Source organism: Pleurodeles waltl, chromosome 3_1 (genome assembly GCF_031143425.1).
Source record: "Pleurodeles waltl isolate 20211129_DDA chromosome 3_1, aPleWal1.hap1.20221129, whole genome shotgun sequence".
NCBI classification, from domain to species: domain Eukaryota; kingdom Metazoa; phylum Chordata; class Amphibia; order Caudata; family Salamandridae; genus Pleurodeles; species Pleurodeles waltl.
Window position 1 is genome coordinate 1,827,955,436 of NC_090440.1, and position 16,296 is coordinate 1,827,971,731.

The window sequence follows — 16,296 nt, forward strand, 5'->3', positions numbered from 1 at the left end:
GTAACCTAGTGACTTTTAACCTACTTAACTTGCTCTGTCTTAGCTCATTTATTTAATTAATTCTTCTAAGATGGCTGCCGTGTTTATAGTTAGGCCATTTGATTAAGTTTATGTTATCAGTGCCACCACGCTAAGGCATCAAATCAAGTGACAAAGACAAACAAACTGTAGGTGCTCACATTAGGTACTTTCCCTCTTCACGCTTTTGAAGGAATTGTTTATATTAATTACCGTCCCAAGCATGCTGTGTTATTTTTTGTTTGGGAACAACCTACGTCAGGGGTCCAAGTAGATCTGTATAAATACACCTCACTTTAGACAGATAATCAGAGGGATTGCGACCAGATACCATTGCTGCTATCGATGCTGCACGTCGCCTTGATGCTGACCCAGACTTCATGTTTTTACGGAGTCTGAGCTAGAGACCTCGTTCCAAGGTAACAAGGGTTGGGGCTCTTCTTAGGGACATGGCATTGGCAGATTAGGTTTAACATACCCAGCTCTCCTTTAGGTAGAAGGTTAGGTCTATCAGAATAGGGTAACAGGACATATTACGTACTCTCTGTCTTTCCATGCTACTGCAAGATGGTGGGGGTCTTTATAATCATGACTCTTGTTTTTTCAATTCTGTCTCTTGTACTGTTCATTATCCTAATCATTGCAGCCCATGCGATTTACCGCAGATTGCAGTTTGTATTAAATAAAAACTACATTACTGCATCTTCGTTATTGCCTGTATTTGGTGGAGACATAAGGTATCTGTGAGAAAGGGGTGATCTCCGTTTAACCACGACATTCCCTGAAATATCAGACTCTTGAGTCCATGCGTAAAGGCTGCCACAAATCACCTTTAATTGTACTGGGTTTTTTGTGAGGTACTGCTAGTGAGCCGGAAGGATTGGGACTACACTTGCGACTTGTTGTAGGATAGACATAGTCACCTACAAACATAAGTACTGTCATCCTTAAACCAGCAGTCTTGCCTAGAGCAAGAGTCCAACTACGACAGTGCCTACCTATCATCATCATCGTCTATTCTTAGAAGAGGTGGAGAGAATCCCTGACATCTGAATATGAAATAATGAGATCATGTAATGTCATTAATACCTCGCTTTTGTACATTATTTTAGTGTCTAGCATCTTTCTCTTCCAAAAGTAGCCTGTCTGTTTCACAGTTTAGAATCAGGTCTGTCATTGGAGTTTAAATTGATTTAAAAGTTGATACTCCATAACTATAGTTAGCACTAGCATCACCAGCGCTGCCACACGCTGATGTCTCTTCTGAAAGTGCTAGAATGCTCTGACTAGTCAAAACGAAAGGTGAAGCCAATGATCCTATGCTAAGGGTGACTGGCAGCTGATTGGCACTGAGAAAACTACTGCAGGTTCAGATCATTTCCACAGAGACTCCAGTTGGTAAGTCAGCTTAACATCAATATGTCTTATTGATCTGTTTTATTGGTCTGTATTGCGGTCTGAAGTAGGTGTCAGGTAGGTTCCCTCCTTTGTCAGATCGATGAATTAAGCTGACATTCTAAGACAATATCAGACCATAAATATCCCACCCTAAGGACTCACGACCAAGTAACTTCATAATTACTTTTTGCCTCACAATATCCCCAGGTGTGCAAGTTGATAGAAGGCACAACATGTTGATTAAGAGCTAAGATTAAATGAAGAAGTACATTTTGGACAGTAAAAACATTACGGGCTAGATTTACAAAACTGACATGCAACGCAGCACAGTGGCCAAAATGCTGCACTATGTTGCGTGTCAGGAAGAGAGAAGAAGTGTACTATATCTACATTTTGGCACTCTCCTTCCCTCTCCCTAGCTCCGGCTCTGAATTTTGCTGCTGAGTGCCACGCACATACCTTTGCGCCATAGTGTAAGGGTGTGTGCATGAGTCTAGAATAAGTTTTGTACTGGAAGGGTTGCCTTCCAGGACAAAACACTATGCTTAGACTTAATTTAGAATTTTTCCTACTTTGTATGTGTGCCATGCAGTACGCATGCAAAATCTGAACAGAAAGGAGGTAAAAAAACATTTCTCCTTTAATGCCTCCTTTCAAATGGTGTTAATTTTTGGCACAAAACCCTGTCTACTATTGTTAGTAGAGAGGGTTTTGCATCAAAATGCATGGGTAGTTGCATGGGAATGCCCATGTACTGCTCATGTAACATCCCCATGGCACTAAGTAACGCGAAGCAGTGCTTTGCGTTACTTTTAGGCTAAGTTCCAGCACAAAACAGGTTATGTGCTGGAAAGTAAATTAGAGAAAAAACATTTTAAGCTAGTTTGCGGCCCAAAATGTTTAAAAATCTACTCCTATATGTTGAAACTTTACTTCAGTACCCAACAGACGAACTATATATACCCCAGTTGTGAAGGGACTGCTGATACATTAACAACTTAGAGGTATAATACTTACGGTAATTGCTGCCTACATTCTTATAATTAAAAACGGAATTTTGTTTTGACATAATCATGTTTATTATGCTATAAAGTACCACTTAATCTGCTTATAATCAAAATAAATTCCTTCATTTGTCCTCACACTGAAGATTACATATTTACTTTCCAATTTTAGGAAACTGTTGGAAGCAGATACATTCAGCACTGTCTATACTCCTCACAAATGCAATAGTTCAAATATCAAGCCAATCTTTAACAATAAATGGCAACATATAAATTACATTTTAAATAGGTATGTTCAGCTAAACTTAATTTTTCTAGTACAACATATTATCGTATACAGAATAATAGAAATGAAACCATGTGGAAATAAGCACAAAAAAGACTAATTATAAGTACAACTGTGCAAAACATTTGAACAGAAACTCTTTGGGACATTTTAAGAACATCAGTTTTTGAACAACAAACTATTATATCAATGTCTAACGCGTGAGCCACAAATGCACAGAAAAAAACAGTTCACAGCTTGAGTGCTTAAGACCAACGATGTGAGAAAATGGTAAACTAGTTTTATAAGACGTCACCAATTGTATTCTAGACTATCGAAAATAAACTTATATATCCGTGGTTAAGCAGCATGTTTATCTTGCATAAGCTTTCACATTAATAGAAAACACAGAAGGAGAGCTTAGTTGTAACAGATTTGGAAGGCAGGGGTAGCTGGGTCAGTTATTTAGAAACAAAGATGCCTCACACAACATGTAATTAATTATACATATAGTTTATGACACTTTGGTTCATGGACTCCACTTTTCAATGTCAGACCTCGAAACACTAGAATCACACTACAAATATAGTTATGACAAATATGAGATGTTCACCAGAACAAAAGTATGTTAAAACTGTGCATAATATCCAACATACATACAAAAAAGCAAAACTTTAAAATAAGCAATCTCTACATGTTATGTATGCTGCTATGAAGTATATTTGGGATTGGAACCAGGCTGGTCTGATGTGCCACCCACTGCACAAGATGTTAGCAAAGCAGAAACTGTTGATGCTGTATTTCAGCTATATTTATATATATATATATATATATATATATATATACACACACACTCCTGAGTGCTCGCAAGTTAGTTTCAGGACAAGCCTGGAACTGTATGTGTGTGTGGGCGCGTGTGTATATATAAATGTGTGTGTGTGTGTGTGTATATATATATATATATTTATATATATATATATTGGGAGAGGCGAGGCTTGGAATAAACTAACATTTTGCATGCACAGGAGATTTGAGAATTCTTTCCTTTGGAAAGTGTATATATATATATATATATATATATATATATAAACACTTGAAAACGGCAATTCCCTTGCCGCTCCTGACCGCCAATGGTGCCTGGGTACAACGCGCGCCACCGCGTTTAACATAAACACAACACCTTATTGATAAATAAGGCACCCGGCACTCCGTGAATGTGCTGGGTGCCTTATTTATCAATAAGGTGTTGTGTTTATATATATATATATATGTATGTTTGTTCAGGTGTTCATATATATGGATTTCAGGAAGCAAATCACTATATAATATCAGACACCTAATCGCCTAATGACATTTTGTACAATCGGGTTGAAGATTTCTTTGTTTCTATATAATTGTTGCCATATTTGCTAGAAGCAAATTAAAAAACAACTGCCTCTGTTCTTCCTTATTTTGAAAATTGAACTAATTGTCTATTACCAACTTGCAAAAGGCAAGCAGTAATGTTTAAACGTATAATAGCATACAAATGAAAATTAAATGTTCAATTAAAAATTATATTTTTGCTGTTGGACCCAGTTCTGAAAGCAGAAAATGACATTAAACTTTGGGACAATGTGAAATGAAATACAGAAATTCTGAGGTCTTCCCATGAATTGACATGTTGGGGGTAAGAGGGTCCAGTGGTAAAACATAACAATGTTTAGGCAAAAATATAACTGCCATAATTAGTGATGGAGTGTTTCATTATCCTTTAAAAACATGTATAATGATAATAATTAAAAACTAGAAGCTGTTTGTAAATATTTGCTGAAGACTTGTGCAGGATGTCCCAGCAGTACATCAACTGTAAAACATTCGGTCTTACATTTCTTTTTGTAGTTTCTTACTGCACATGTAAACTGGGAGAAGGTAGTGGAATTTATTTGATTCCATGTTAAAGCACCTTTTAGCTTTGACTTTCTTTACTATGCAACTTTGATAAAGGGTTTAGTTTTACCTTCATTACCCGTTTCCCATTAATTATAGGAATGCAGCTTGCAACAAAGTCCCTGCATAATTTCCAGTATGGGCTAGTGCGCAATCTAGTACTTCTCTGAAATGTAAAATATTAGTATGCCGTTTATGGAGAATTTCCATAAGTGTGTTCAAGTTACATAATCTCTTGCATTTTGTACACTTTTTGGGGAAAACATATTTGCTCCTTGTGGACATTTTCCTTGGTTTAAATAGCTAGCGATCTAGAAAAGCATCAAGGATCTTTGTGAGTGTAGATTAAGTTAAATGGACAGTATACAGATTAAATATGTGATTAAGAGGTAATATTTTCAGTTCAATAACACAGCATGAATACTTAATCAAAACATGTTACTTATATAGGCTGTAATTTTATCTGGACACTACAGTTTGTGCTCTGATGAAACCTATCTGTGCTTCCCAAAAATTACCTGCTATGGGACAGTCAGATTCCTCCTGCAATCAGTCAGTCTTTTCAGCTTGATTAAAAAAGGCAGGGGTGGCTCCTCCGCAATGGCAGAGGGGCATCGCCCCACTGGCTAAGAGCCAGCAGCAGAAAAATTTAACTTTACTTGAATATCGTTTTATTTTTCTGCTGCTGGCTCAGCCAGCAGTGCAGGGAGGGGTAGGGCTGGGCCAAGGGAGGTGGGAAGAGAACTGAGTGCACTAAATGCACATGTGTGTTTGGACGGCCTAAGACAGCCGGCCAAACACACAAGCCAGGTTTGAGAAATTGCACAGGACCCAGGGTTATGTCTGAGCGGCAGTCCGAGCCGCTCGGACCAATCCTGATGCTGCTTTCATGCTAGCTTGAGCATGAAAGCAGTGGCAGGATTGCTGGGGAGCCTTTTCTGGTGTCCCAGAAAATGTATTTTTTAAAATTTATTTCACATCCCCAAGGTCATTCCCCCCCACCACTCCCTTTGATATTTGCGGCAGCCGCTGCTGGAGAAAGGCACACCATATTACCACAAAGGCACGTACTTCTGATTGCAAGTCGTGGATTATATTTCATTTATGCAGCATACAGGGCAATGCTGGAGAAATCTTGATGCAAGTGGAATGTGGACACACTTTGTGAACAACCTGATTTCAAATAAGATGGGTTAAAAAGCCACGGTCAAAATCTATGCCAGGAATTAAATATGATGGTTCCCATCAACAGCATTAGGATACTGGAACAGCCAATAGCTCTGTATAATTCAACTGTCATTCACTAAACTCTGAAACTTTGGCTCCCTAAGTTGATTAGCTTAACATCTGTGTCATATTGTGCATCTGAATATTGCCAATCGCTTTTCATTATGCTCTAAATGTGTTCAATTCTATTTAAAGTTAATGTTTCTAAAGTTTCAGAAATGTAACTGAGATTAATGTTAGAGAAAGTAGATTGCTTTGACACAGTTGTTTGCAAATATGGGGACTCAGTGACATCTCAATGTCGCACCTTTTACCACATATTCTCTATAACAGATCTTGAACTATGTGGAAAAAACGATTTGCCTTGGCAATAACCTGAACACTGATCTACATGCACTGTAAAGGCACTACGTACCAGGGCATGCTACCAAAGTCTTACTTTGGGTCTCCCAAAACAATCTCTGCTGCATTCCTCATTTCTGAATAGGATGGAGATTACTTACACCAATGCTAGTGGGTAAGTACTTAGATTATTAGTTATATTTTGACCTTCTTCAGACTCTCCGACCCAACTTGGTAGGGGGTTCAAGCTGCAGTGTTTACCACTGACTAATTGTGTGGGGAAAATAAAGATATAGGAAGGGTAATTCTTTAACATTTTAGTAAGTGTTTACCTGTCAACCTATGTTGAGCAGCACAACATAAAAAGAAAGTAAAACCTACAACTGTTAAATGTAACACATCTCTAACAATCCTACATGCAGCTTCAAATAGGCATACCTTCTTTACTTGCAAGTGTTCTATTATCTTAGTTGTATATTTGAAATTAGTCCACAGGAAATACACCTATTCAATTACAAAATCTTTGAAGCTCATTAGTGACAGTGTATGTATGTGGTACCCATATAAAACCTTTAATTATAGATGGAATGTTGGCAGCAATGGGATCTTTTTTTACCTCATGGATCTGAGGTACATCAACTTGAGCTTTGTTCTCATCTATCAGATAACCTCAGTGAAAACCATCTATTATTCAGTTACTCATCCATAATTCTACAAATCTTCAGAAGAAAGATGACTAACTCTTGTAGCATTTGGAGGCTAACTGGAGAGGAGAGAAAGAAAGGAGACCAACATTTAAGGGTAGCTGTCTGCAGCAATTGCTACTGAAACATTTCTGCTTGCCTGTAGAAAATACCTTGTAATATGTAATTGAACAAATCTAACTTGTAGATTTATAGTTTGTTCCAGTGATGAACAAGTTACTTACCTTTGGTAACTATATATCTGGTAGAGATATAGGGGGTCATTCTAACCATGGGCATTCTGACAGCGGCGGTACAGCCGCGGTCAGAAACGGGAAACCGGCGGTGTCCCGCCGGTTTCCCGCTGCCCTAGGGAATCCTCCACGGCGGCGCTGCTTGCAGCGCCGCCATGGGGATTCCGACCCCCTTACCGCCATCCTGTTCCTGGCGGTTTTCACCGCCAGGAACAGGATGGCGGTAACGGGTGTCGTGGGGCCCCTGGGGGCCCCACTGAGATTTTCAGTGTCTGCATAGCAGACACTGAAAATCGCGACGGGTGCAACTGCACCCGTCGCACCCTTTCCACTCCGCCGGCTCCATTCGGAGCCGGCATCCTCGTGGAAGGGCGTTTCCCGCTGGGCGGGCGGGCGGCCTTCTGGCGGTCGCCCGCCCGCCCAGCGGGAAACTCAGAATTACTGCGGCGGTCTTTTGACCGCGCAGCGGTATTCTGGCGGTTCCCGCTTGGCGGGCGGCTCCCGCCGCCCGTCAAGCTCAGAATCACCCCCATAGTCTAGCTGCAGACTCCTTACCTTAGAATTTCCCCCAGGCATCAGACTGGATACGGAGATTTTTCTACGAACAGTACCTCTGTGCGCTGGTTGACACTGCGTGCGCCGTTGGCATTGTGGTCACTGTGATGACATCGCGGTCGTATATAGGCACCACCCCGGCGAGCTAACGTCAGTTTCTTTTCATGACTTTCCACACCAGTAGCCGTGAAAAACACTAAGAATGGTGCGCCAAACTAGGGACCTTAAAGGGAAGGTCCTGTCCCTAGACATCAGTTTGCAGAATGGGGAGGATGGGTGGGTCGGTGAGGAATCTACAACTAGAATATGTCTAACAGATATATCGTTGCTGAAGGTAAGTAACTTATTCATCTGTAGAGACTTCTAGTTGCAGATTCCTTACCTTAGAATAGGTCCCCGAGCAATACCATCCCCGGTGGTGGGCTGCAAACTAAGATCACACCAAAAAGTCCTGCAGGTACAACCGGCCGAAGTAGCAGTCTCTGCGGACCTGACGATCCAGACAATGTTTAGTGAACGTGTCCAGGGATGTCCATGTCACTGACTGGCAGATGTCCAGGACTGGAACTCGTGTGCTAACGCTGTGGTACCAGAAGTTGCTCTGGTGGAATGAGCATTACAAACCCTCAGGGGGTTGCTTTTTAAAAAACGTGTAGCACATCTTGATGCAGAGGACTACCCATCGCAAGATGGTCCTCTTCTGCACCGCCCTTCCTTTCTTCGCACCCACAAAGAGTTAATTGTTCACCCAGAAATCTTTGGTACGATTTAGGTAGAACTCCAACGCTCCTTTTGGATCCAGGCGGTGGAGTCTATCCTCTTCATGAGAGGGATGTGGGGGTGGGTAAAAAGTAGGAAAGGTGGTTGATTGGCCTACATGAAAAGGTACAGAAACATTAGGGGGCATATTTATACTCCGTTTGCGCCGAATTTGCGTCGTTTTTTTCGACGCAAATTCGACGCAAAACTAACTCCATATTTATACTTTGGCGTTAGACGCGTCTAGCGCCAAAGTTCATGGAGTTAGCGTCATTTTTTTGCGTGAACACCTTCCTTGCGTTAATGATATGCAAGGTAGGCGTTCCCGTCTTAAAAAATGACTCCGATGCATATGCGTCGTATTTATACTCCCGGGCAAAAATGACGCCCGGGAGTGGGCGGGTCTAAAAAACCCGCATTAGCGCCGGATTTTAGCGCCTGGGTCAGGGCAGGCGTTAAGGGACCTGTGGGCTCAGAATGAGCCCAGAGGTGCCCTCCCCTGCCCCCAGGGACACCCCCTGCCACCCTTGCCCACCCCAGGAGGACACCCAAGGATGGAGGGACCCACCCCAGGGACATTAAGGTAAGTCCAGGTAAGTATTTAAAAAAAAAAAAAATTGTGGCATAGGGGGGCCTGATTTGTGCCCCCCTACATGCCACTATGCCCAATGACCATGCCCAGGGGACAGAAGTCCCCTGGGAATGGCCATTGGGCAAGGGGGCATGACGCCTGTCTTTGCTAAGACAGGAGTCATTTCAATGGGGGATGGGAGTCGTAAAACAATGGCGCAAATCGGGTTGAGGCGATTTTTTTGCCTCAGCCTGACTTGCACCATTTGTGGACGCCCATACACCATTTTCCCCCTACGCCGGCGCTGCCTGGTGTACGTCGTTTTTTTTCACGCACACCAGACAGCGCCGGCGTACGTCATTCAACAAATACGGCGCCCTCATGGTGCTTCAGAATGGCGTTAGCCGGCGCTAATTTTTTTGCCGCAAAACTGCGTTAGCGCAGTTTTGCGTCAAAAAGTATAAATATGGCCCTTGGTGCACTATTCCATTGGGACTCCCTTGGGTCAACAAGTAACTTCTATAAATAGAAGCAAGAGCCCTCACACCGCCAATGGGTGTCATGCTTCATAATCAGGTCTGCCCCTCGTCGGGCTGGCACTGAAATGCCTGACGGGCCCCTCTACGGGGTTCTTTGCCAGGGATCTTTTCATGAGTGCCGTAGTCAGCAGTAGGAATAGATATAAACCTACCAAGAGAAGTGAAATGCTGGAGGTGGTGTATTTAAAATTGACTCTAGGCCTAAAAGGCATGCGGTGTTCACGGACCACAGCACTAGACTGGTGGAAGAAAACAATATCTTCCCAAAGTTATCCAGTCTTTGTGATTCCCTAACTGGGGGAACGGAAGGGAATGAGCCAGAAGAAGAGGAAGCCTGAATTATAAGGCTCTCAGACGTAGGATGTTGGGCCAGGAATTTTTCGGTCAGTTGGCGCAGGCCGATGGCGGTAAGCAATCTTCCTATTCACAGGAACCCCTGTGCTGGGTCTGGATCAGGTGCCCAGTAGGACGCCTCTTTAAGGGCTTCATTAAAGTGTAGGAGGGGTTCCGAATTGGAATCTCCATGCATTCGCAATTTCTTAGCACCACCTCCTCCCGGACAGTTAATAATTCTCTTACTTAGCACCATTACTACCATAACACAGACCTCTATCAATTGGTGCACCCCTTTCCTCATTAAGATAGTAACACTAGTATGTCTTTTGGAGGGTCGAAGTCCTTATCTAGATCTCATGGAATTGGTTATCACTCCGGGGAAAGGAAATTTCTTAATCTGCTAGTGCGAGCTCCAACAGCAATAAGCAATGCATTAAACTTGCACGGTTGTCCACAAAATGTTTACTCAAGACTTTGATCAGTATGAAGGTGCCCATAATCCAAAACACTCTTCACCCTTTTCAAGCATTGAGAATTGCAGCATGGTAGAAAATGTTTAAACGACACCAAGTCTCCGAGCTCATGCCGTCAGTGCTAGGACTGTGATTTTCCAAGTAAGGAATTTGGGCTTACATCAGGATAAAATTTACCTAGACATTCAGGAACATCAGAAGCAAAGCTATTCGGAAAACCACATTGCAGACAGAGATAATTGTGTAACAGAACACAAGATGTAATTGAAATCAAGTATCAGGCTCATATAAATCTTTACTAGGAGTGCTTATAAAAGTCTCAATGATGGAAGAGTAAGTTTTTGCAAGAATCAACTTCAGTGTCAGAGTGGTTCACATAACGCATGAAAGGCAAATCATCAAGAGTGAAAAAACCTTCAACACCAGCAATTAAGAATGATGCTAAATCCTCTACTGGCTTGCATGTGGGATTCAGAAAGATTTACATTTTGGTGCACCTATTTTCAGGAACAAACCTGAAAAGATCAGTGATCCTGAAGTGGGGGTGAAAATCTTCCCATATTCTTGGGAACATATATGAATCTCCAGGGCAAGGATTAAGACTGCTCACTGACAGCAACAAGAGGCAAAAGTAACAGTCCAGCTTTAGATATGGGAACTAGAGAACAGCCACATTTGGACAGAATTTCTGAAAAGTTCTGCAGAACAATGAAATCAGTCCGAAGGCATATCTACATATTTTCTACATAGATGAGGGACAAGATGTCCACCGTGCAGTTATTTGCTTGTTCCCAAATTCACCTATGGGAGATCCTAGACATTAAAATATATTATTGATCTATTGACCCAGTTTCCATGTATAGCCAAAAAGCATGCTTTCGGGCCTCTCATGATGTATCTTGTTTTCTGCTTTATGTATTTTTTCATACTGTATAGATAATGTGAGCTTCTCCTCAAAGCACCACGAGGTAGCTCTATTATTCTACTCTGTGTTTTCTAACAATTAAGGGCCAGATTTAAGAAAAGTGGCACTGCACCCACAATTCCTGTGCACCATCATGTGTGTGCCTTATCTAAGATATGGCGTACCATGGCAGTAGTTAGGGAACTAGCGTAAAAGATTTTGACACTAGTTCGAAGGTTTGCAGAATCAGCATCATAAGTTTTTACACTAATCCTTCAAACCTATTGAGGCCCATTGTAAATAATGGTGTGCCTCCTTATAACACCTGCTCTGAGCAGGCATTAAAAGTGCAGAACAAAATGACGCAAAGAAGTCTGTTATATTTCGTTGCACTATTTTTTCGCCCCCCTTAATAGAGGGAACGCTCCCTTTGGCTGGCGCAGGCATAATGTAGCGCAAAGGGTTATAAAGTGGTGCAACACATACATTGCGGCACTTTGGAAATTTTGCTTGCCGATTTTGGCTTTGTTGGAGCACATTAGTGTAAACAAAAATTTATGCTAATGTGGCGCAAGGAGGCGCTACGGGCTCTTAAATCTGCCCCTGGAGCTCTGGGGAGAAATGGCTCCTGGTCCTCTGCAAACTGGACATACATTTGAATAACCTAATAAAAATGTAAGGACAAACGGCCAGATGTATCAAAGAATTTTGCATTTGCAAATGGTGTGAATTGCAAAATGTGGCCGTTTGCGAATGCAAAATCGCCTTTCTGAATGTAAGAAAGGCATTTGCAGTGCAATTTTAAGGAATCGCTAAATTAGCGATTCCTTAAAATTGCGACCCCATTTAGAGAATCGCAATTTGCGATTAAATGCGGCATCGCAAACAAGGATTCCTTATTTGTGACCTCATTTAGAGAATCGCAAATTGCGATTCTCTAAATAAGAAATCGCAAATAAGGAACCCTTATTTGCGATTTCTAAACCACATGTAACAAGCAGTTCCTTAATGCGAATTGGGCATTAAGGAATCACTATTACCACCAAGTTGAACTTGGTGGTAACCATGTGCAAATTTAAAAAATATTTTTTTTTAATTGACATGTAACGCACAGATGCCCCTTTGGCATGTGTGCGCCTTACATGCCCTTAAAAAACTTCTTGGGGTGCAGCAGAGGGGGCTTTAGGCCTCCAGCACCCTGGGGTTTGCTTTTCCCAAATTTGTAAATTCCAGTTAGGAATTTGCAATTTAGGAAATGCAAAATATTTGCATATATGGGCCTACAGGCCCATAGGTACGAATGGGGCCGGTATTGCAATTTGCGATTTTCGGTAATAGCATTTGCGATTTTTAAGAAATCACTATTACCGAATCGCAAATATGATACATTGCATTTTCCGAATCAGAAATAGCGATTTCTTGAAAATCGCTATTTCCGAATTGCAAATGCCTTTTATTGTTACATCTGGCCCAAAGTACTGCGTTTGGAAGGCTTATCCAGGTAATAGAAAATAGTGCCACAGATGATGCTGCTTCGAAGATATTCGAGTCAGAGAGCAAAGGGGATCTGTCCCATGGTGTCAGCATTGGTGCAGCACCACCAGAGTCTTAAGACTATAGCCAGCCTCCCACATCATTCCGTAAAGTGCAATTCAGGTTAAATGCAAAGGATAGACAAGAACGGCTTGTATGTGATGCTAACTCGCATGACTGCCTTTGGTTAGAGCAACTGGTCAAAAACTATACAAGTTGCTCTTTCTCTCCCATCATTTCAAATGGCTCCTCAGTGTCACATGAAACAATAACTTTTGTTAAAAGTATTACTCTTCACTGTTTTTTTACATTTATTGCGTGGATACGATGTATACTGTACAACTAAGGGTGCTTTTGTAGATCTCAGATGAAGACGATCCCCTTCAACAGCACAACACTAGTTGCAGACATGATCAGCATCAAATAATCGGGTATGCAGCCTGGTGTCAATAATCATAGGTTTAGGCATACCTTTAATTTCATAAAAGTAGTACTCTTACTGATGGCTGAGGCGCTTGTTGGTTCCACATTTTCTGCTTGCACCACACATGTACATCTACGATATCACCTTACAAATGGTTATCAGCAGGTTACTGTCACACCATTTGAAATCTATTAATCAGGTGTCCTTTTCTAGGGCAAGAAGATTCGAAGCTATTTCGAAATTTGTACCAGATCAGGATGCAAGCTTATGAAATTAAAAATGGAAAAAACACGACATACTTTAAATCTTTTAACTAGCGATGCATTTGAAAATAAAACCATAAACAAATGATAAATACTGCCAATGTCCACTCTTCTGTGCGATTTGGTCATAAAAAAAGTACAACACGGCTTTGCTCCAAAGACCCTCTAAAATAAAGATAGTCGAAATAATGTATTTGTCTTCTCCAAACATTTTAAAAACGACAAGTTTGAAGTGTAATAAATAACAAGTAGTGCAAGTCATTGTTGCTTTGTCCAGCTACACCACAAGAAGGATGTATGTGCCATATCTAACATTGAAAAAAACACAATTACACTCATACTCTGAAACTTCAGTGCCCCACTTATCAGAATAAATGAGTGCATTCAATGTGCAGATACCCAAATACCGACAAATTCATTAAACAGATGTGATTATCCAGGGACTGGCCGTAGAAGCGTGTCAGTACTCCCATACTGATCGCGGCCAGTCTCCCTATTTAAACTATGCGAAGCATTGGCATAAGTGTTATTACTACTCCAGTCTTCTAAAGTCGCAAAATGAAGTGCCTTCTGCCCTTCGCCCCAGTGCATGTTTTATGCCCTCCACGGTAGCCTATATCCTTGCTGTGCAGCTGGGTTTCCCCAAAAGCAGCCCAGGACACTAGTAGTGATCACTGCTTCCGGGAGGCTCGTGGATAATGCTCATAATTAGGTGCATACTCCAATAGGTTCTGTATTAGACTGTCCACTTCTACATCCTGAATAAAGTTTACTTCTTTATCACCAGTCACTCACCTAGCCACCACGCAAGTCTGCCAGAGGCATTAAGAGTTACAATTCGTACCAAGAGGTGACCTATCATTTTCCCTTCTAGGTGGGAGTCTGGCTCCACCCTATACAGTCCTTTCTTGTAGAAGGCCAGAGGAGCCCTATTGCACATTTTATAGAGCGGAATCTGCCACTCAAAGGTTTGTGAATTGCAAAAACAAATCAGTTAGATTCATTGATCCTAAAACTGAATGGCAACTCCATATTTGGTTGTATAATGTAATGTCAAGCAAATGGATCATTCTGAACATGCGGTAACACTGCTTGCGTACACTCACTTCAGTGATAAGCAGAAAGTCAATCAGTTTGCATGATAGTTTCAAATAGCTTAGTGCTTAGTAGAATCCACAAATATGGACGCTCTAAGATTGTTTGGTTGGTGTTTTCCATAAGATAATATTTTCCTGAGCAAGAACACTGCAGTAACAATGAAATACCATACCGACTTCAATAAAATATACATCACTATAAGATTTTTTAAAAATGAACACGCTCCTTGACAACTTTCCATAAATACACAATAAACTGACGCATAAAATCGACTCGATCAGGACATTATAGCAATCCATCCAGATTTTTGTGTACTGTGTCATCTTCTTTCCCATTAGAGGGCTCCTCATGAGGCTTGTAATTATTTTGGTATTCCTGAAGGATCGTTACAACATCGTGGTGCCCAAAATGCCTAGCTTCATCGATGGGAGTGTTCTTCCACCTGTCAAAAATAGCATAGTATTCAGTATCTAAAGCTTACAGTGAAGGCAAGGATAAGAATGCCTGTAACAGCAGCGTGCAGGCTACAAGGTAAGACAACAAGGACAGTTCTTATGGCAGAAACCTGTTAAAGGTAGAACTTGAAAACCGAATAAAACAGTAACTTTTATTCCGAAACCGTTCAAACTCCATAGCTGCTTTTTTGTAATTTGAGAAAACCACAGCAATGTGGAAGGAAAGATTGTAGATATTGCCCACTAACCAGGATACCGAGTACTTGTGCAATGGAAAGGTATTTGTCAGGAGGAGATTGTACATTTAAGTTGAAGAACAGTCCAACTAAATTGTTACTGCTTCAACAAAAATGAAACTACCCTGCCACATTCTTTATTTTTCTACAAAAGAACACTTTATTAATACCTCATTATAAGCAAATATATGTTTACATAAAATAGTAACCAAACAATGAGAAGCACACAAATTGAATCGTACAAAAAATTAGTTAGAATAACGGGTCCTCAAGTTACATACAATGAAAAAGTTACTTACCTTCGCTAGCAATCTTTTTGGGTGAATCTACATACTTGCAGATTTCTCACATTGAATATTCCCAGCAGCTAAAGTGGGCCAGAAACAGTTGTAATCACTATTCCACTCCAAGTAGAGAAAGCAAGCCTTGTTATGAGTCATGATAGAAAGATTGACAATTAAGCAGTGCTGTAATACAATACTAAGTTGCCATCTTTCTAGGAAAGACAGTAATGTTTCTCCAGAATGAGGAGGAGGGAGGGAGGGATGGTGAGGAATCTGCAGATAGAGTATCCACCAGAAAGTTCTTTACTGAAGATAAAGTAGCCTTTTCTCCTGATGGATAGCTTACCTGCAGATTATACACCTTTGATAGACTCCCAAGCAATACTTTCCTTGAGTGGTGAGACTGACGAATTAAATCATAAAGTTGTGAAAGACGGACCAGGCAAAGTAACCATCTTTCCTCATTTACGAATCTAGGCAATAGTGTCTTGATAAAGTACGAAGAAAGGACTACATAGCCTCCTTACAGATATCAGCCACTTGAACCATTCTAGCCAGGGCTGCAGTGGAGGATTTTGCTCTGGTGGAATGAGCCCAGATTTCTTCAAGCAGGTCTTTTTCTGGCTAGAGCATAGAAGATTCTGATGCATAAAATGACCTAGAGAAATAGAGTTTTATTCTGTGGTGCCTTTTCTTGTCTACAGCCAGTGCAACCAATAAAGAGCTGGTTGTCTAAGATAAATTAT

The 16,296-nt window shown here is 41.2% G+C and overlaps 1 protein-coding gene across 1 annotated transcript in view; it reads right to left on the reverse strand.

Annotated features, from left to right (window-relative positions):
* Window positions 1-13,083: 13,083 nt before the first annotated feature.
* Window positions 13,084-16,296, reverse strand: part of GLS (glutaminase) — a 607,111-nt gene continuing 603,898 nt past the window's right edge. The window contains exon 18 of the mRNA XM_069225886.1: window positions 13,084-15,017. Coding sequence (XP_069081987.1) covers window positions 14,861-15,017 — 157 coding nt within the window. The 3' untranslated portion in view covers window positions 13,084-14,860. The remainder of the gene's footprint in view (window positions 15,018-16,296) is intronic.